The sequence below is a fragment of the Oncorhynchus mykiss genome, chromosome 25, assembly GCF_013265735.2.
Source record: "Oncorhynchus mykiss isolate Arlee chromosome 25, USDA_OmykA_1.1, whole genome shotgun sequence".
Lineage (NCBI taxonomy): Eukaryota > Metazoa > Chordata > Actinopteri > Salmoniformes > Salmonidae > Oncorhynchus > Oncorhynchus mykiss.
The window spans coordinates 11,455,457-11,477,650 of NC_048589.1; the positions used below are offsets into that span (position 1 = coordinate 11,455,457).

The following is a 22,194-nucleotide window of genomic DNA, read 5'->3' on the forward strand; positions in this document are numbered from 1 at the left end:
CAAAACATCCGATCCCATTGCATCCTTCAATAGCTTGGCGAAGAAGTCGGTGGGGCGAGAGCCCGCCTCTACCCCCTCTGCCAGACCAACAACGCGAAGGTTATTACGTCTGGATCGGCCCTCCAGGTCCACCACTTTCACAGAAAGCCTCTGCACAGTATCCTGCAATGACGTGCATAGCTTCTCTAAGTCGTCGATCCTACCAGCGTTGAATTCAGAAGCTTTCTCAAGGTCCACAATACTCTGGCCATGCGAAGCGACCGTTCGAATGATGCTCTCGATTTTGGTGTCCAGTTCAGCAATAGTGGCCTTAAGATCCTCAGCTATAGCAACACGTAGCTCCCCCAAAGCCCGGGTAAGTTCTGTAAGTGTCACGTTGTTGCATGTGCCTCCCGCCATGTCTGTCTCGTTGTTTAGTGGGGAGTAGGCCTCCGCTGTGGATTTATTGTCCTTTGGTCGCTTATTACTCGGCATTTTCATATAGAAAGTTACAATCTTGTATTAGAAAGAAACGTTTGTTGTAAAAAGTGCCATAAAGTAGGTTAAATTAGATTATTTCGCAAAAAAGTTGCAGGAGCCTCTCACGCACAGCCGTTCACTCCAACATGCTAGCTCCGTCTACGGAATACATAAATAAAATGTTTTTGTTTTGTTTAAATATGTGTATAAAATATACTTTCCTGTACAGTAAGTAAATGTAAGAAATCCAGAAAGCATGAAAAAATGTTTTTGTAATGTCTAAAATAAAATATATGCATATAATATTTATTTGTCTGTACAGTAAGTAACGTAAATGCAGAAGCAATAAGAATTGTAAATGATGATAGAACACATCAAATTCATGTGAACATGAGGACACAAAGGAGATATTTAATTTAAAGATCATATTTTAATACATTTTTAATGCTGAAAAAAATCAATGTATGGCAAATCCAATTTGGGAAAATGGCCTGTTGGACAAAAATGAAAAATAGTTAACATCCTTGCTACTTCAGCCATTTGCTATGTTAAAGTCAAATCACAGTTAATGATGAATGGATACAATTTGGAAGGATTTTCCAGAGTCATACCTCAGTAGTGTAGAGTGTCAGGTGGCACAACCATTGGTGCCATGAGGTCAAAGTGTGAAGGAGGGAGCAAGCCAGAGAGCTGTCTAGGAAGCAGTCCAGCCCCATGTCTTGGAGGCTTTGAGTTGGTCCCATCATTGCAATGCATTGTGGGGTATCTGCTGCCCCATAGACCTGCTGGCAGTGGGAAAGGTGTTAGCGAGGAGACCACCAGGGACATCTATGATTCGCTGACACAGTCTTGGTTAGACCACATGTCTTCTAAAGCAATATTCACCTGCTTTCATAGAGTAGGGATTCACTCCTTTGGGGACACTGCCAGTGTTCCCCTGATATCCATGTGTCCCCATCGGTGGAGGTGGTGGTACACACTTGTTCTGTAAAACACATCAACACATTTTCCAAATTGTTGGTAATATTAGCACAGTTGAAATACAATGGTTGTTCACTGTTTTTAATTGAATTTAATTTAAGTGTGTACTTCAGCCTTGGGCTCAGTTTTGTTAACCCATCTGTGCAGAGTTGGATCCCAGACAATCTGAGGAAGAAGAGATTAGCAATGTGAAGCAAGCCACAATTTATTTTTATTTTTTAAATCCACTCAATTGTCTCTACATAGAATATAGTGTTAATAACCAGTTCCTTACAGATCTGTCTTTGTCCTCAGGTAGATGAACCTCCTTCTTGTTAGCTCTTCCACTCCCAAAGACCCAGCTGAGCCAGCCTCCACTGTTATTGTGAACAGCAGGGGTCTCGGGCTCAGCCACCGGCCGGGTGCCAGTCTGGAACTGAGGGTTGGCATCGGAGTGTTCCGGCTTGGTGATGGACATCATAGCAGGATGCTCAACATATCTAAGTCGGACATCTGTAATAAGTGGGAGAAGTCAGGCCACTCTGCTCATGTCACCATACAGAACAATTACTAGCTGACAGGTAGGAACGTCTTGCTCTGATACTCTGTTTACAACCCAATCTTAACCTACATGCAGTCACAGGGATTACTGGGAGGTTACTCCAGGACTCTGCCACCGCATTGTTTTGGTTGCAAAATGAACAATTCCCTGCATATTATGTGAGGGCTTACAAATGTGACCAATCACCAAACTATTTCTGCATAAAATAGTCACATCACAATATTATCGCATAGAACTGACAATTACCACAGTACAAAAAGAGGGCTCGCAATTTCAACCAATCACCGCACATTTACTGCATAATATGGTTCAATCAAGCGACACATCAACACAGTTTTTTCCCTTGTCAGTGCATTTGTGCAACAAATTGGACAAAACAATTGCATATTGCAATGCAAAATGTCATAATTGTCGCTGCAAAATCTAGCATATTTATCCGCAAATATGAAAAAAATCCATGTGAAATCCTGGAGAGATTCACTGGAGTATGAAAATGTATAGACTCACTACTGTACGTCGCTCTGGATAACAGTGTCTGCTAAATGACTCAAATGTAAAAGTACAATGGAGCTAAACATTTTTATGTAGAAAATGCATGAAAGTATTACAGTTATACACTCACATGAGCCATACATTTGATCTATCACAACTTATTCTCACAATAGTAATTTCTTTACTAATTAGGTAAGGTTAAGTGACCTCTTCTCTTGGAATAGAAATCCACAGGTGGAGTACACGCTCCACCATCCCATTTCCACAGTGGTGCCAACATGGGGATGATGGAAGGTGGTTGTGGATGAATGTTTTCATTCTTCACAGGGACACTGGCTGTGAGGAGGATCTCCTCCCTCTCTTCAGGGATGAGGCCTGATGCTCGGAAGATCCCCTCCCTCTGTGCAGGGACACTGGCTGTTTGGAGGATACCCTCCCTTGGTGGCGGGATGAGGCCTGATGCTCGGAAGATCCCCTCCCTCTGTGCAGGGACACTGGCTGTTTGGATAATACCCTCCCTCTGTGATGGGATGAGGCCTGATGCTCGGAGGATCTCCTCCCTCTGTGCAGGGACACTGGCTGTTTGGAGGATACCCTCCCTCTGTGATGGGATGAGGCCTGATGCTCGGAGGATCTCCTCCCTCTGTTCAGTGATGCTGGCTGCTGAGAGAATCCCATCCCTCTGTGCTGGGACACTGGCTGTTCGGACATTCCCCTCCCTCTGTGGCGGGATGAGGCCTGATGCTCGGAGGATCTCCTCCCTCTCAGCAGGGACACTGGCCTTTGGGACGATCCCCTCCCTGTGCGCAGGGACGCTGACCATTGGAACGATTCCCTTCCTCTGCGCAGTGACACTGGCCATCAGGTGGATCAACTCCTTTTGTGCAGGTATGAGGCCTGATGCTCTGAGGATCTTCTTCTTCGGCACAGTGATAGAAGCTGCTGGAAGAATTCCCTCCCTCTGTTCAGTGATGCTGGCTGCTGAGAGAATCCCACCCCTCTGTGCTGGGACACTGGCTGTTCGGACATTCCCCTCCCTCTGTGGCGGGATGAGGCCTGATGCTCGGAGGATCTCCAACCTCTCAGCAGGGACACTAGCCTTTTGGACGATCCCCTCCTTGTGCGCAGGGACGCTGACCATTGGGACGATTCCCTTCCTCTGCGCAGTGACACTGGCCATCAGGTGGATCAACTCCTTTTGTGCAGAAATGAGGCCTGATGCTCGGAGGATCTTCTCCTTTCGCACAGTGACAGTAGCTGCAGTAGCTGCTGGAAGAATCCCCTCCCTCTGTGCAGGGACACTGGCTGTGAGGCGGATGTCCTCCCTCTCTTCAGGGATGAGGCCTGATGCTCGGAAGATCTCCTCCCTCTGCACAGTGATGTTAGCTGCTGGGAGAATCCCCTTCCTCTGTGAAGGGACACTGGCTGTTTGGAGGATACCCTCCCTCTGTGACAGGATGAGGCCTGATGCTCGGAGCATTTCCTCCCTCTGTGACGGGATGAGGCCTGATGCTCGGAGGATCTCCTCCCTCTGCACAGCAAATTCGGCTGCTGTGGTGATCTGCAGGTATAAATAGAGCATAAATTAATTCCCTAAAAAATCAACCACTTGGAATCTATAACATCATTACACTGAGTGTATTAAACATTAAGAACACCTTCTCTTTCAGTGACATAGACAAATCAGGTGAAAGCTATAATCCCTTATTGATGTGAATTGTTAAATCTTCTTCTCAGTGTAGATGAAGGGGGGGGGGGGGGCAGGTTAAAGAATGATTTTTAGACAATTGAGACATGGATTGTGTATGTGTGTCATCATTCAGAGGGTGAATGGGCAAGACCAAAGATTTAAGTCCCTTTGAACAGAGTATGGTAGTATGTGCCAGGTGCACCGGTTTGGGTCAAGAACTGCAATGCTGTTGGGTTTTTCAGCTCAACAGTTTTCCCTGAGTATCAACAATGGTCCACCACCAAAGGGGGGAAACTCAATAGGAAGGTGTTGTTAATGTTTTGTTCACTCAGTGTAGATCAATCCCTAGCATATACTTCCATTTGCATGTGTACTGATACTGTAAATACACAAATTATATTAATGTTATCTACAATATATTATAATACCGTAAGTCTCCCTGCTGCAGGGGCATTTCCTCCTACAATTTTGAGCTGATTTTCTTCACTTTAGCAATATTTTGTATCTTTGTTAATTTTAATTGTAATTGTGTTTGGAAAGGTACTGTTACTACAGGAGATGATGCTATCATAAAGCATTTGATGTAAGTATGTAGGACAATTACCCATAATGCTCACTGACTGAACATTCAAAATTACCATGGCAATTATTGACGCATTCACATGCTTTCGGAAACTTGGAACCTCAGAGTTAAAATTAATGTAAGTTATTAGCGTAGGATTTCCTACTGGTTGATTCTGATACTTCACAAGTGGGAAACCTGAAATCCTCATTCCATAAAGAGTTAGCGAGTCAGAGAGTCAGAAATGTCCGAATTTTCTAGTTCCGACTTGCAGGGCCTTCTATGATGTAGGGCAGGTCAGTAACCAAATGATTTTACTGTCCCCAGTCGCACACAGACTTTTATGGTCACACAAGTTGCCACTCATTCAAAATGAGTAGCCTAACAATTATTTACGTGGCCCCAGGTACATTTGCAACCAAATTATTTTTGTGTGAGAAATCAATAATAGTTGCACACATAGGGTAACAGTGAGCAATGAGCAAGATAAGCATAGACGGGAAGTTGACAATAGCTTATTATTAGTGTAAATAAATTGTATTTCTATGGTTGCAGTCCTCAAAGATTGAATTGCATTGAATTGAATTAATCAGATCCAATGATTTACCGCCCGTAGGGTGGGGTACCGCTAGTCATCATTATTATAATCACCATCTCAATCATTATCACCATACCATCATAGACTTATTCTTCTGTATCTGAGACTCATCTGACACTACCTTAGATATGGCAGTCTGCAACTCAATACACTGCCCCTGCATGGTGTTCAGCGTCCCCTGCATGTGGTTAATCGATTGCTTAACATCGTTCAGCAGGATCTGAATCTCAAGCCTGCAAGAAATCAGGTGGTTCAACATACTGAGATGACGAGAGGCTTCAGACCATGCCCATTGGACCATCTTTAGGATTCTTTCTCACTTAACACCAATCTTATTAGGAATGTAACTTTGTGCAGAAGACGTTACTATAGTGTTATTTAGAAGAAAAAAAGTGTACTTTGTCAGGTGCCAAAAGGGTGATGGGATGTCTCCCTGCTCCAGTGAGCTCTGCTGACAGGTCTTGCTCACTGTTGGAGGAACGGGAGCCAAATTAGAGGAAAAATATCTATGGTTGTTCAGCAATGAAACATTCATGGCATAATGGGGATTGTTCTTCCCTGTGAAAATAATAAAAACAGCTGGGGTTTACTTTCTCACTTTTAGATAATGTAATACAATCTTTAAACCCATCAGAAGTGTAGTGCTTACCTCCATGAAAATGTTGGTCCCTGTTATTTTGGGCGGCATTGTCCCAATGTTGACCACTAGTTCCAACTTGTGATGAGAAGGTCTTGATGAAACGATCAAGTCAACATTTTGTTAGATTTTTCAGATAGCATTAACAGTTGTACATGAGACAGTGCTTCCAGATATTGAGGTATCTTCCTTCTGAGGTATGTAAAAAAAATCTGGTGTGTGAGTACTCACATGAAAGGTATCCATGATTCTTGGTCAGAAGCTGGAATTATTGCTACACAGCTTTCAGGCGACTTTATGTCTTGGGCCTGGATGAATCATTGAAATACAAGTAATAATGTGAATTTGTGATGCATAATTGCCATTGTAATTTGGAATATTCCATCAAAGTTATTTTTTTGACAGTCAAAACAACTAACTCTTACGATTAATCACTTGACTTGAGTAATTTGAGTTAACGGAAATAGCTACTTTATATTCTGACCTAGACACTGATTTGTGCAATGCCTAATGCATAAACTATGCGTGTTATTGGCTCATCATAGTATATAGCCGAGGGTCTCATAGTCCAAAAACAGCATTGGCCATTGGACTGCTCAGTCAAAACAACAAATTTACGATGAATCACTTGACTGGAGTAACTTGAGTTCGGGAAACTAAAACATTAAAAGTAGGCTATAGCTTGACGCATATTCTTACCTTGGACAAGCTATCCAAAAGGCCTAACCAGTCTTGCTTGAAGATACCGTTAGGCAGATAAAAGCGCGGTACGGTTTGAGACACGGTATTGTGAATCTGTCACACTGATATAAAAGCACGTTTTCATTTATGATTTACACTGTAGAATGACCTGCAAGCCAATCAGAATCGAGTTTTAAACTACACCGTGGGTTCCATGGAACGTCACAAACATAATTGTCCACTTGCGTCACAGATTAAAGTCACTGAACATGGGTTTAATAGCTATATTGGCTATATGTACAGCAAATGCACATCGTATTGAATTGAGATTACACCGACTGCACCACTGAAACTATTTAGCCTAATCCTTTGAGGATCATATGTCAAATGTCAGAATCATGGCACATGAAAACATAATGAAATTGACTGCAGATTATACAATTCACTGTGACACAATATCCATGTCATTTCAATTAAATTACGTTGAACCAACGTGGAATAAACATGGAATTGATTTATGTGCCCATTGGGAAGTGATCAAATCGAAATGATTGAATACATACAGTATTACAAAGAAAGAGATACGAAAGGCTCGAAAAAGTCTAATTTCCCTGGACCACCCAAAAGAAAAATGTATGTACGCATTACTGTAAATCGTTTTGGATGAAAGCGTCTGCTTTCAAATCTCCGACTCTCACACATATTTACAATCTCGCGATGTTTTTTCTGGCGCTTTCACGTTGCGGGATTTCGTGAAGTAATTGATGCGCAGGAGAGCTTCATGAAATCAGCGACATTAACGGTTCCAAATCGAGCAAAAAGCTTCAAATTAAAAGTCCATCGTTCACAAATTGTGGCATATTTTATGTTTCAAGATGCGTTCTGTTAAGTTTCTCTGATCTCAGTAATTTAGGTTTTCAATATTCTTTATTAAATAATATCTGGAATAATAGTTTAATTTCCTTTCCACTTGATGGCACTATCCCCTATGCTACTCCCTGTCAGGGGTCTGAGGATTCTGAAACAAAATAGTGTAGGCTCTTGAAACGCATCGGTGCGTTGGTAGATGTGCTGTACATTGTTATAAACACTCATTACACTGCTATAGACTTATTATCAATGTCACTCCCTTGAGTGTTACTAAACCAATATACCCTCAACTATACAGACACACAGCAATGTAGTGCTGCTGACCTGGGTTCCAGACCCACTAGGGGAGTCACCCTGCAGACCCACTAAGGGGCGGCACGTAGCCTCAAGTTTAGATCATTGGGCCAGTTACCGAAAGATTGCTGGCTCAAATACCGGAGCCGACAAAGTGAGAAAATAAGGCACTTGTGGGTGTCTCAGAGGGAGTTGGGATATGCAAAAAACAACAATTGTGTGTAAGTTAAAATGCTCCATATTCTTGTCAATGCAGGTTCGTAGTGTTGTAATACTGTTGTAATACTGTAGCTACTATTTGACTGGAGTTGGGTCTTGATAGGACAGACTGAGTAAGGAGTAGTAAAGCCCCTGCCAACCAGGACCTCTCAACCCTCCTGTTCTAAATTCTCTGTGAACTTCCTGACCTTGAACAAGACCTCCATGTTGACTGTGGGTTGCGTGGTGGATAGTGAGCACAGCACGTCAGACTGGAGGGCAGAGGGACACACACAGAAGACAAACAAAATCATGAGCATGGTTCAGAAATTACACAAATGTGAGAGTCAGTTTGAAATGCCTGGATGTGTATGTTGAAACAGCATGTTCCAGTATGTTTGTGAGCAGTGAATGTGAGTGGGTCTGTGCTGTGAATGTGTGTTTCTCACCATGCAGATGATGGGCTCCAGCAGCTTGTCGCTAGGCACATCCATCCAGGTCAATTCAAATCAAATCAAATTTATTTATATAGCCTTCGTACATCAGCTGATATCTCAAAGTGCTGTACAGAAACCCGGCCTAAAACCCCAAACAGCAAGCAATGCAGGTGTAGAAGCACGGTGGCTAGGAAAAACTCCCTAGAAAGGCCAAAACCTAGGAAGAAACCTAGAGAGGAACCAGGCTATGTGGGGTGGCCAGTCCTCTCCTGGCTGTGCCGGGTGGAGATTATAACAGAACATGGCCAAGATGTTCAAATGTTCATAAATGACCAGCATGGTCGAATAATAATAAGGCAGAACAGTTGAAACTGGAGCAGCAGCACAGTCAGGTGGACTGGGGACAGCAAGGAGTCATCATGTCAGGTAAGGTCCTCCGAGAGAGAGAAAGAAAGAGAGAAAGAGAGAATTAGAGAACGCACACTTAGATTCACACAGGACACCGAATAGGACAGGAGAAGTACTCCAGATATAACAAACTGACCCCAGCCCCCCGACACATAAACTACTGCAGCATAAATACTGGAGGCTGAGACAGGAGGGGTCAGGAGACACTATGGCCCCATCCGAGGACACCCCCGGACAGGGCCAAACAGGAAGGATATAACCCCACCCACTTTGCCAAAGCACAGCCCCCACACCACTAGAGGGATATCTTCAACCACCAACTTACCATCCTGAGACAAGGCTGAGTATAGCCCACAAAGACCTCCGCAAGGGCGGAAGGGCGGTTCGTTGATCCAGAGCCTTTCCGTTCACCCTCCCACTCCTGGGCCAAACTACACTCAATAATATGACCCACTGAAGAGATGAGTCTTCAGTAGAGACTTAAAGGTTGAGACCGAGTTTGCGTCTCTGACATGGGTAGGCAGACCGTTCCATAAAAATGGAGCTCTATAGGAGAAAGCCCTGCCTCCAGCTGTTTGCTTAGAATTTCTAGGGACAATTAGGAGGCCTGCGTCTTGTGACCGTAGCGTACGTGTAAGTATGTACGGCAGGACCAAATCAGAGAGATAGGTAGGAGCAAGCCCATGTAATGCTTTGTAGGTTAGCAGTAAAACCTTGAAATCAGCCCTTGCTTTGACAGGAAGCCAGTGTAGAGAGGCTAGCACTGGAGTAATATGATCAAATTTTTTGGTTCTAGTCAGGATTCAGCAGCCGTATTTAGCACTAACTGAAGTTTATTTAGTGCTTTATCCGGGTAGCCGGGAAGTAGAGCATTGCAGTAGTCTAACCTAGAAGTGACAAAAGCATGGATTAATTTTTCTGCATCATTTTTGGACAGAAAGTTTCTGATTTTTGCAATGTTACGTAGATGGAAAAAAGCTGTCCTTGAAATGGTCTTGATATGTTCTTCAAAAGAGAGATCAGGGTCCAGAGTAACGCAGAGGTCCTTCACAGTTTTATTTGAGACGACTGTACAACCATTAAGATTAATTGTCAGATTCAACAGAAGATCTCTTTGTTTCTTGGGCCCTAGAACAAGCATCTCTGTTTTGTCCGAGTTTAAAAGTAAAAAGTTTGCAGCCATCCACTTCCTTATGTCTGAAACACATTCTTCTAGCAAGGGCAATTTTGGGGCTTCACCATGTTTCATTGAAATGTACAGCTGTGTGTCATCCGCATAGCAGTGAAAGTTAACATTATGTTTTCGAATAACATCCCCAAGAGGTAAAATATATAGTAAATACAATAGTGGTCCTAAAACGGAACCTTGAGGAACACCGAAATTTACAGTTGATTTGTCAGAGGACAAACATTTCACAGAGACAAACTGATATCTTTCCGACAGATAAGATCTAAACCAGGCCAGAACTTGTACGTGTAGACCAATTTGGGTTTCCAATCTCTCCAAAATAATTTGGTGATCGATGGTATCAAAAGCAGCACTAAGGTCTAGGAGCACGAGGACAGACGCAGAGCCTCGGTCCGATGCCATTAAAATGTAATTTACCACCTTCACAAGTGCCGTCTCAGTGCTATGATGGGGTCTAAAACCAGACTGAAGCATTTCATATACATTGTTTGTCTTCAGGAAGGCAGTGAGTTGTTGCGCAACAGCCTTTTCTAAAATTTTTGAGAGGAATGGAAGATTCGATATAGGCCGATAGTTTTTTATATTTTCTGGGTCAAGGTTTGGCTTTTTCAAGAGAGGCTTTATTACTGCCACTTTTAGTGAGTTTGGTACACATCCGGTGGATAGAGAGTCGTTTATTATGTTCAACATAGGAGGGCCAAGCACAGGAAGCAGCTCTTTCAGTAGTTTAGTTGGAATAGGGTCCAGTATGCAGCTTGAAGGTTTAGAGGCCATGATTATTTTCATCATTGTGTCAAGAGATATAGTACTAAAACACTTGAGCGTCTCTCTTGATCCTAGGTCCTAGGTCAATTCTATGGCTGCCGGGTCACCTGGCGAGCACGGGGTCAGAAGGTCATCCACCATCAACTGACTGGTGGCACAGGATGTCCCTCGCACCTAGAGTACCATCACAAACAACAAAATATCTTAACATCTCCTAAATTGTAGAGAAAGAGATACACCTTTAGTGTGCTGTACAAGAGTGGACTTCAATAGAGTTACCATACAGTATTAGTAGAAACGTTTTAAATAAATCACAAATGACTGAAATTACAGTATAGACAGAGATATAGTCCTATGTGTTCATCTTATTATATTTCTACAATGCCAAAACAGTGTGTGTTATTTGTAACGAAACTGTCCCTGTTTGTAAATAATTAACTCTGAGACGTCCGTAGGGATCTGAGCATGGTACTTTCAAGTTATGCCTACCTTTCCACCCCAGACCGAGTAGGCCTACTGACGTAGAAAAATGTAAGCTTCAACTGCTGGCGAATCTTCTTCCTTGGCTTAACCCAACGAGAGGTCACAAGTGTTTCCCTAAAAGCTGTCTGGGTTTAAATGTATTTTATTGTACAGAATGTGAATAGCTTAATCAATTGATAGTGTCAGATTCGATTATTTCCAAAGCAAATGAAACAACAATATCCCCATATGCATCAGAGTCACGTCTTTCCCAGTTATTCCTATTTTACATCTTGTTTCTAGCATTAAGAATCGCGGACCAAAGTGTTGTTATAGATAACTGTATATAATCACATCTGTTTCATTTTCCTCAAAATATTAAACTAATAGTGGGTAGGCCTGTACTTTTTGCCCTTTTCTTTAAGAAAAGGTAGGCCTATGGCATAGCCTCTCATACACACTAACTTCAAGTCTTAACAGACACAGAGGTGGGCTATTTAAAGAGTGCATGGCGGGTGGAGGAATTGACTAACATATCTATGGATATAGCAGCCTATAGCCTAATTTCATCAGTCAAACCGGTAGGCCTGCCTCTTATTTCTTAAATAGGAAGAAATAGGCTCCAACACATATCCCTAATTAAAATGAAGACGTTTAAAATGAATGATGTTTACTCAAATTTGCCTACTTTCAGCACCATGAGCTGTCCATTTCCAATTGTTTGTGCCGTGGCTGCTGCTTCAAGTTTCAGCACCACAATGTAAGTTACTCGAATCTGACTTCTTGTGAGGTCAATAACTCTGATAAACCTTTTTTGATATCCTCAGAAGACCGTTATTAGCATGTTTTAACCACTCCTTCATTATTACTGAAACACGATTCAAAGTGGTAAATATAAAGATCCAGTCCATAAAAAAATTGGAGGCCCCTTAAACTTCAGTGTTGTGATGCAAAAATGCTAGCAAAATGTATAGCGCATAGAATTAAAAAGGTATTGTCGGACATTATTCATTCTAATCAGACAGGTTTTTTACATGGACAATATATTGGAGATCATATACAGCAAGTACTGCAACCAATAGAACACTATGAAGAATCAGGGAAACCAGGCCTGCTATTCATAGCTGACTTTTAAAAGGCTTTTCATAAAGTACGACTGGAGTTTATATATTAATGCCTGGAACATTTCAATTTTGGACAATCTCTAATAAAAATGGGTTAAAATCATGTATAGTAACCCTAGGTGAAAAATAGTTGTACGGATGTACGCTAGTTGTACGGATGTACCAAACAAATTGATCACATCAAGAATAGCTGGGATACTAGCCTGGGGTTCTGTTACATAGAGGAGGATGTCATCTGTGTATAGGGAGATCTTATTTAGAGTATCTTTAGTATTATAGCCGTGTATTGCTGCATGAGATCTAATCGTCTGAGCGAGCGGTTCGATAATTAGGGCGAAGAGCATAGGCGACAGTGCACAACCCTGCCTTGTCCCCCTGTTGAGGTTAAATCGGGGCGACAATGATTGGTTAGTGAGTATTCTGGCACAGGGGTTCCTATATAAAAGCTGGATCCAATTTATGAACCTATCTCCAATATTACATTTCTGTAGGACCTTGAATAGATAGGGCCACTCAACTTGGTCAAAGGCCTTTTCGGCGTCAAGAGATATGACGGCAAGGTCCACATTGGGTAACCTCTGAGAATACATAATATTGAAGAGGCGCCTGAGATTGAAGAATGAGTTTCTGTTAGGGATAAAGCCGGTCTGATCCGAATGGACCAATTTGCCAATTAAAGTGCTAAGCCTGTTAGCCAGAGTTTTTGCTAAAATCTTTTGGTCTGTATTAAGGAGAGATATTGGTCTGTATGACCCTACCTCTTCTGGATCTTTACCCTTCTTATGTATAACTGTAATGAACACTTCGTCCAAAGTAGAAGGGAGAGCTCCATCCTCATTGGCCTGAACCAACATTTTGTGCAGATAGGGAGAGAGCATGTTGCTGAATGTTTTATAGAATTCACCAGGGTATCCATCTGGGCCCGGGGTCTTGCCACTCTTTAGAGATTTAATTGTTTCTCGAATTTCATCAAGAGATATTTCCTTATTCAGGAAGTTAGAATCTTCCTGGTTCAGGGCAGGAAGATTACAGTCCTCCAAAAATGTTTGCATAATTAAGGGGTTAGGATCCGCTTTAGATGTATATAGAGTCTCATAAAACTGCCGGAATCTGTCATTGATGTCTTTGGGGGAAGAGAGTAATTCCCCAGATGCAGATTTAACCCTGTGAATCATTCGGTCACTCACATTTTTTCGAAGTTGTCTGGCGAGTAATTTGTGTGGTTTGTCACCAAACTCAAAATATTTTTGCTTGGCATAGAGAAAAGATTTAGCAATTTTAGCTGAGAGAATCTGATTATATTCAAATTTTAAAGAGGTAATTTTTTTATGTTTCTCCATAGATGGGTGGCTAGCATTCTCCCTATCCAGTAAGTGAATTTGTCCCTCCAGTTCTTCCAGTTTTCCTCTGTTTTGCCTACTCCTGGCAGCCTGAAAGGAGATGATACAGCCTCTCAGATAAGCCTTCAGTGTTTCCCACAATAATGCTGGGGAGGTCTCTGTGTTGTCATTGGTATCAAAGAAATATGTAATTTGGTCTTTAAGATATTCACAGAATGTTGGTTCTGTGAGGAGCTGAGGATTCAACCTCCAGACCCTCTCGTTTGGTACAATGTCACCCAATCTCAGGGAGAAGGTGAGTGGACTGTGGTCCGAGATTATAATATCATGATACCTCACATTACAGGTATAGGGGAGTAGTCTAGCATCCAACAAAAAGTAGTCAATTCGAGTGTAAACCTTGTGAACATGAGAGTAAAAGGAGTATTCCCTACCCGTAGGGTTATTGATCCTCCATATATCAAATACGTTTGAATTTTTTATGTAGGTATTCAAGAATTTGCTTGAATAGGAGGTAGGGGTTCGCCGGGTAGAGGATCTATCCAAATATTGGTCTAGCACACAGTTAAGGTCCCCTCCAATGACCAGGTTAGTATGGGAGATATCTGGAATCAGGGCAAATACTCTTTTGAAAAAAGAGGGGTTGTCAATGTTTGGCCCATAGATATTTAGTAGAGTTACTGAGGTAGAGTGGATTTCTCCTATTGCGATCACATACCGACCCTCTTTATCCGCAATAGTGGTTTTATGTAGAAAGGGAATTCCTTTCCGTACCAGAATCGCTGTGCCTCTCGTTTTGGCAGAGAAGTTAGAGTGATGCACTTGCCCCACCCACCTACACTTAAGTCTGCTATGAGAGTTATTCTTCAGATGGGTTTCTTGCAAAAATATAATATCAGACGAGAGTGCTTTCAAGTGGGCTAGGACCTTGCCCCTCTTAATTGGTTCGTTTAAACCCTTGACATTCCAGGAAGTGAATGTAAGCCCCGCCCTCCTCTCGTTTGTAGTTCCTATGGTGGCCTGCATACCATGTAACTTGATAAAAAGGTAAGAAAGCGCACCAAACCATCACGATCAGCATATGTAGCACCTACACCCGAGCAGTATCCAACCCACCCCTCCCCCCCTGCAAGCACCTTTACTTCCCACCCTGTTCCCCTAATTTCCCCAATACTTACCCCCCCCCCCCCCATCGACCCACATTTAACAGGCATGTACAAACAGGAGAAAAAAAAAAGGATAAATAAAAATAATAAACACATTGTCTGGCCGATGCCAAAAAAGCACGGCGCGACCTCGAACAAGAGGTAAAACAAAAATAAAATCCCAACTATACGTTCACCTCTCACTATCCTAGAACTTCTACTAACATATGAACTGAGGAGGCTCCCGCGAGTTAAGTGTTCAGTTAACATCTAATAAACCTAAACAGAATAAGTTGCAACTTAAACATATTGCGCATTTAAGCGTCATCCTGGGTCAATCCCAGAGATAAGCAAGATATAGCCTCAAGATTATATTGCTAAGCACTGCCGGTCAAAAAATAAACCATCCGCAACCGACATAGTCAGCCGTACCTTTACATACTGTGGGTCAGGAGATCGGAACAAGGATTTGTTAAATTAAACGTTCCCCCCATAAAAAAAACATGTTTAAATAAAAATATATACATTATATATATATACACATACATATACACACACACATACACATATATATATATACATACATATACATACATACATACATACATACATACATATACACATATACATAAACACATACGTATATATACATATATATACATACACACATACACACACACACACACACACACACACACACACACACACACACATATACATACATATACATGTATGTATACATACCCACACAAAAAAATCATATATAAAAATATATATTTAAAGAATATGTATATACATCCATATGCACATACAAACATTCATACTCCAGAATAACAATCTACACTGATTTAAAATATACACATACATAATACTAAAATGCTAAGAGAAAATAGTAATAAAGTACAAATAGTAATTATATGTACGCACACCTACACAGACATAAGCACTACAGAGGGCTGGTGGGACTCTAGTCGGGAGAGAGAGGCCCACGGCCAGAGAAAGGCAGAACGGCACAAAACATCAACCTGCTAACCAGGTGTCTGCCCCCTCCCAACCATCACCCCCCAGTCCCCTGCAAGCAATAAATAAATGGTATGGTAGTAAGAATAATGTAAGGATTGTAAAATAAATAACGAAACAAAACAAAAGTGGGAGAATATAAGTATATCCGTCCGAAGGTGTCAGTGATCAAACCTGGAAGTAAAAAATATGCATCGCTCTGAGCACAGCCGGGATGAAAGAGAATGTAACGTAACGTTCATTGAGAGCTCTGACCGCCATCCATTGGTCTGCTCAGCGTCTTACATGTTCGGTAGCCCTTGTTGAGCCCGTTTAATACGTTTTCACCCAATATGGTATAGTATGGATTCGAGTCCATGAGCAGACCCTAACACGCAATAACAAGGCACTCTAACCTGTACGGGGGATTGGTGTATATCCCCGGATAAACTTCTCTGCGTCCAAAACCGAGGAGAGCCAAATCTTCTCACCGGAAGCCGGGGTAATTCTTAGTCTTGCAGGGAAGAGTAAGGCTGGGCGAAGATGGAGTTTGTAGAGTTTGGTCATGACATCTCTGTAGTCGGCGCGATACTTTGCCACATCGGGCGCATAATCCTCATAGACACGGAATGGATGCCCTTTATGTGACAGGTTGCCCCTCATTCGAGCTTCACGCAGGATAAGATCCTTGGTCTTGAAACTGTGACAACAGATGATTACTGGGCGAGGACGTTTGCCCGGTCCAGACAAGGGAGCGATGTGCGCGGTCCAGCTGGGGATCCGAATCCAAAACATCCGATCCCATTGCATCCTTCAATAGCTTGGCGAAGAAGTCGGTGGGGCGAGAGCCCGCCTCTACCCCCTCTGCCAGACCAACAACGCGAAGGTTATTACGTCTGGATCGGCCCTCCAGGTCCACCACTTTCACAGAAAGCGTCTGCACAGTATCCTGCAATGACGTACATAGCTTCTCTAACTCGTCGATCCTACCAGCGTTGAATTCAGAAGCTTTCTCAAGGTCCACAATACTCTGGCCATGCGAAGCGACCGTTCGAATGATGCTCTCGATTTTGGTGTCCAGTTCAGCAATAGTGGCCTTAAGATCCTCAGCTATAGCAACACGTAGCTCCCCCAAAGCCCGGGTAAGTTCTGTAAGTGTCACGTTGTTGCATGTGCCTCCCGCCATGTCTGTCTCGTTGTTTAGTGGGGAGTAGGCCTCCGCTGTGGATTTATTGTCCTTTGGTCGCTTATTACTCGGCATTTTCATATAAAAAGTTACAATCTTGTATTAGAAAGAAACGTTTGTTGTAAAAAGTGCCATAAAGTAGGTTAAATTAGATTATTTCGCAAAAAAGTTGCAGGAGCCTCTCACGCACAGCCGTTCACTCCAACATGCTAGCTCCGTCTACGGAATACATAAATAAAATGTTTTTGTTTTGTTTAAATATGTGTATAAAATATACTTTCCTGTACAGTAAGTAAATGTAAGAAATCCAGAAAGCATGAAAAAATGTTTTTGTAATGTCTAAAATAAAATATATGCATATAATATTTATTTGTCTGTACAGTAAGTAACGTAGTAATGCAGAAGCAATAAGAATTGTAAATGATGATAGAACACATCAAATTCATGTGAACATGAGGACACAAAGGAGATATTTAATTTAAAGATCATATTTTAATACATTTTTAATGCTGAAAAAAATCAATGTATGGCAAATCCAATTTGGGAAAATGGCCTGTTGGACAAAAATGAAAAATAGTTAACATCCTTGCTACTTCAGCCATTTGCTATGTTAAAGTCAAATCACAGTTAATGATGAATGGATACAATTTGGAAGGATTTTCCAGAGTCATACCTCAGTAGTGTAGAGTGTCAGGTGGCACAACCATTGGTGCCATGAGGTCAAAGTGTGAAGGAGGGAGCAAGCCAGAGAGCTGTCTAGGAAGCAGTCCAGCCCCATGTCTTGGAGGCTTTGAGTTGGTCCCATCATTGCAATGCATTGTGGGGTATCTGCTGCCCCATAGACCTGCTGGCAGTGGGAAAGGTGTTAGCGAGGAGACCACCAGGGACATCTATGATTCGCTGACACAGTCTTGGTTAGACCACATGTCTTCTAAAGCAATATTCACCTGCTTTCATAGAGTAGGGATTCACTCCTTTGGGGACACTGCCAGTGTTCCCCTGATATCCATGTGTCCCCATCGGTGGAGGTGGTGGTACACACTTGTTCTGTAAAACACATCAACACATTTTCCAAATTGTTGGTAATATTAGCACAGTTGAAATACAATGGTTGTTCACTGTTTTTAATTGAATTTAATTTAAGTGTGTACTTCAGCCTTGGGCTCAGTTTTGTTAACCCATCTGTGCAGAGTTGGATCCCAGACAATCTGAGGAAGAAGAGATTAGCAATGTGAAGCAAGCCACAATTTATTTTTATTTTTTAAATCCACTCAATTGTCTCTACATAGAATATAGTGTTAATAACCAGTTCCTTACAGATCTGTCTTTGTCCTCAGGTAGATGAACCTCCTTCTTGTTAGCTCTTCCACTCCCAAAGACCCAGCTGAGCCAGCCTCCACTGTTATTGTGAACAGCAGGGGTCTCGGGCTCAGCCACCGGCCGGGTGCCAGTCTGGAACTGAGGGTTGGCATCGGAGTGTTCCGGCTTGGTGATGGACATCATAGCAGGATGCTCAACATATCTAAGTCGGACATCTGTAATAAGTGGGAGAAGTCAGGCCACTCTGCTCATGTCACCATACAGAACAATTACTAGCTGACAGGTAGGAACGTCTTGCTCTGATACTCTGTTTACAACCCAATCTTAACCTACATGCAGTCACAGGGATTACTGGGAGGTTACTCCAGGACTCTGCCACCGCATTGTTTTGGTTGCAAAATGAACAATTCCCTGCATATTATGTGAGGGCTTACAAATGTGACCAATCACCAAACTATTTCTGCATAAAATAGTCACATCACAATATTATCGCATAGAACTGACAATTACCACAGTACAAAAAGAGGGCTCGCAATTTCAACCAATCACCGCACATTTACTGCATAATATGGTTCAATCAAGCGACACATCAACACAGTTTTTTCCCTTGTCAGTGCATTTGTGCAACAAATTGGACAAAACAATTGCATATTGCAATGCAAAATGTCATAATTGTCGCTGCAAAATCTAGCATATTTATCTGCAAATATGAAAAAAATCCATGTGAAATCCTGGAGAGATTCACTGGAGTATGAAAATGTATAGACTCACTACTGTACGTCGCTCTGGATAACAGTGTCTGCTAAATGACTCAAATGTAAAAGTACAATGGAGCTAAACATTTTTATGTAGAAAATGCATGAAAGTATTACAGTTATACACTCACATGAGCCATACATTTGATCTATCACAACTTATTCTCACAATAGTAATTTCTTTACTAATTAGGTAAGGTTAAGTGACCTCTTCTCTTGGAATAGAAATCCACAGGTGGAGTACACGCTCCACCATCCCATTTCCACAGTGGTGCCAACATGGGGATGATGGAAGGTGGTTGTGGATGAATGTTTTCATTCTTCACAGGGACACTGGCTGTGAGGAGGATCTCCTCCCTCTCTTCAGGGATGATGCCTGATGCTCGGAAGATCCCCTCCCTCTGTGCAGGGACACTGGCTGTTTGGAGGATACCCTCCCTTGGTGGCGGGATGAGGCCTGATGCTCGGAAGATCCCCTCCCTCTGTGCAGGGACACTGGCTGTTTGGATAATACCCTCCCTCTGTGATGGGATGAGGCCTGATGCTCGGAGGATCTCCTCCCTCTGTGCAGGGACACTGGCTGTTTGGAGGATACCCTCCCTCTGTGATGGGATGAGGCCTGATGCTCGGAGGATCTCCTCCCTCTGTTCAGTGATGCTGGCTGCTGAGAGAATCCCATCCCTCTGTGCTGGGACACTGGCTGTTCGGACATTCCCCTCCCTCTGTGGCGGGATGAGGCCTGATGCTCGGAGGATCTCCTCCCTCTCAGCAGGGACACTGGCCTTTGGGACGATCCCCTCCCTGTGCGCAGGGACGCTGACCATTGGAACGATTCCCTTCCTCTGCGCAGTGACACTGGCCATCAGGTGGATCAACTCCTTTTGTGCAGGTATGAGGCCTGATGCTCTGAGGATCTTCTTCTTCGGCACAGTGATAGAAGCTGCTGGAAGAATTCCCTCCCTCTGTTCAGTGATGCTGGCTGCTGAGAGAATCCCACCCCTCTGTGCTGGGACACTGGCTGTTCGGACATTCCCCTCCCTCTGTGGCGGGATGAGGCCTGATGCTCGGAGGATCTTCTCCTTTCGCACAGTGACAGTAGCTGCAGTAGCTGCTGGAAGAATCCCCTCCCTCTGTGCAGGGACACTGGCTGTGAGGCGGATGTCCTCCCTCTCTTCAGGGATGAGGCCTGATGCTCGGAAGATCTCCTCCCTCTGCACAGTGATGTTAGCTGCTGGGAGAATCCCCTTCCTCTGTGCAGGGACACTGGCTGTTTGGAGGATACCCTCCCTCTGTGACAGGATGAGGCCTGATGCTCGGAGCATTTCCTCCCTCTGTGACGGGATGAGGCCTGATGCTCGGAGGATCTCCTCCCTCTGCACAGCAAATTTGGCTGCTGTGGTGATCTGCAGGTATAAATAGAGCATAAATTAATTCCCTAAAAAATCAACCACTTGGAATCTATAACATCATTACACTGAGTGTATTAAACATTAAGAACACCTTCTCTTTCAGTGACATAGACAAATCAGGTGAAAGCTATAATCCCTTATTGATGTGAATTGTTAAATCTTCTTCTCAGTGTAGATGAAGGGGGGGGGGGGGCAGGTTAAAGAATGATTTTTAGACAATTGAGACATGGATTGTGTATGTGTGTCATCATTCAGAGGGTGAATGGGCAAGACCAAAGATTGAAGTCCCTTTGAACAGAGTATGGTAGTATGTGCCAGGTGCACCGGTTTGGGTCAAGAACTGCAATGCTGTTGGGTTTTTCAGCTCAACAGTTTTCCCTGAGTATCAACAATGGTCCACCACCAAAGGGGGGAAACTCAATAGGAAGGTGTTGTTAATGTTTTGTTCACTCAGTGTAGATCAATCCCTAGCATATACTTCCATTTGCATGTGTACTGATACTGTAAATACACAAATTATATTAATGTTATCTACAATATATTATAATACCGTAAGTCTCCCTGCTGCAGGGGCATTTCCTCCTACAATTTTGAGCTGATTTTCTTCACTTTAGCAATATTTTGTATCTTTGTTAATTTTAATTGTAATTGTGTTTGGAAAGGTACTGTTACTACAGGAGATGATGCTATCATAAAGCATTTGATGTAAGTATGTAGGACAATTACCCATAATGCTCACTGACTGAACATTCAAAATTACCATGGCAATTATTGACGCATTCACATGCTTTCGGAAACTTGGAACCTCAGAGTTAAAATTAATGTAAGTTATTAGCGTAGGATTTCCTGCTGGTTGATTCTGATACTTCACAAGTGGGAAACCTGAAATCCTCATTCCATAAAGAGTTAGCGAGTCAGAGAGTCAGAAATGTCCGAATTTTCTAGTTCCGACTTGCAGGGCCTTCTATGATGTAGGGCAGGTCAGTAACCAAATGATTTTACTGTCCCCAGTCGCACACAGACTTTTATGGTCACACAAGTTGCCACTCATTCAAAATGAGTAGCCTAACAATTATTTACGTGGCCCCAGGTACATTTGCAACCAAATTATTTTTGTGTGAGAAATCAATAATAGTTGCACACATAGGGTAACAGTGAGCAATGAGCAAGATAAGCATAGACGGGAAGTTGACAATAGCTTATTATTAGTGTAAATAAATTGTATTTCTATGGTTGCAGTCCTCAAAGATTGAATTGCATTGAATTGAATTAATCAGATCCAATGATTTACCGCCCGTAGGGTGGGGTACCGCTAGTCATCATTATTATAATCACCATCTCAATCATTATCACCATACCATCATAGACTTATTCTTCTGTATCTGAGACTCATCTGACACTACCTTAGATATGGCAGTCTGCAACTCAATACACTGCCCCTGCATGGTGTTCAGCGTCCCCTGCATGTGGTTAATCGACTGCTTAACATCGTTCAGCAGGATCTGAATCTCAAGCCTGCAAGAAATCAGGTGGTTCAACATACTGAGATGACGAGAGGCTTCAGACCATGCCCATTGGACCATCTTTAGGATTCTTTCTCACTTAACACCAATCTTATTAGGAATGTAACTTTGTGCAGAAGATGTTACTAT

The 22,194-nt window shown here is 42.6% G+C and overlaps 1 protein-coding gene across 1 annotated transcript; it reads right to left on the reverse strand.

The window, feature by feature from the left end:
* Positions 1-910: 910 nt before the first annotated feature.
* Positions 911-18,514, reverse strand: LOC110505352. The gene is made up of 13 exons (XM_036962536.1): positions 18,376-18,514; positions 18,006-18,266; positions 17,732-17,905; positions 6,192-6,268; positions 5,973-6,054; positions 5,722-5,791; positions 5,445-5,556; positions 2,681-4,034; positions 1,715-1,932; positions 1,549-1,605; positions 1,345-1,444; positions 1,071-1,244; positions 911-950 (listed from the first exon to the last, which is right to left on the reverse strand). Exons 4-12 carry the CDS (start codon positions 6,204-6,206, stop codon positions 1,072-1,074), a joined length of 2,181 nt encoding a protein of 726 aa, XP_036818431.1. The 5' UTR covers positions 6,207-6,268; positions 17,732-17,905; positions 18,006-18,266; positions 18,376-18,514; the 3' UTR covers positions 911-950; position 1,071.
* Between the last annotated feature and the right edge of the window lie 3,680 nt (positions 18,515-22,194).

Coding starts and splice junctions, on each gene's coding strand:
- LOC110505352 (XM_036962536.1), bottom strand. Junction 1,933..2,680: donor TTTCTATTCCAAGAGAAGAG/GTCACTTAACCT, acceptor CACTTATTACAG/ATGTCCGACTTAGATATGTT. Junction 1,445..1,548: donor AAACTGAGCCCAAGGCTGAA/GTACACACTTAA, acceptor TGTGTTTTACAG/AACAAGTGTGTACCACCACC.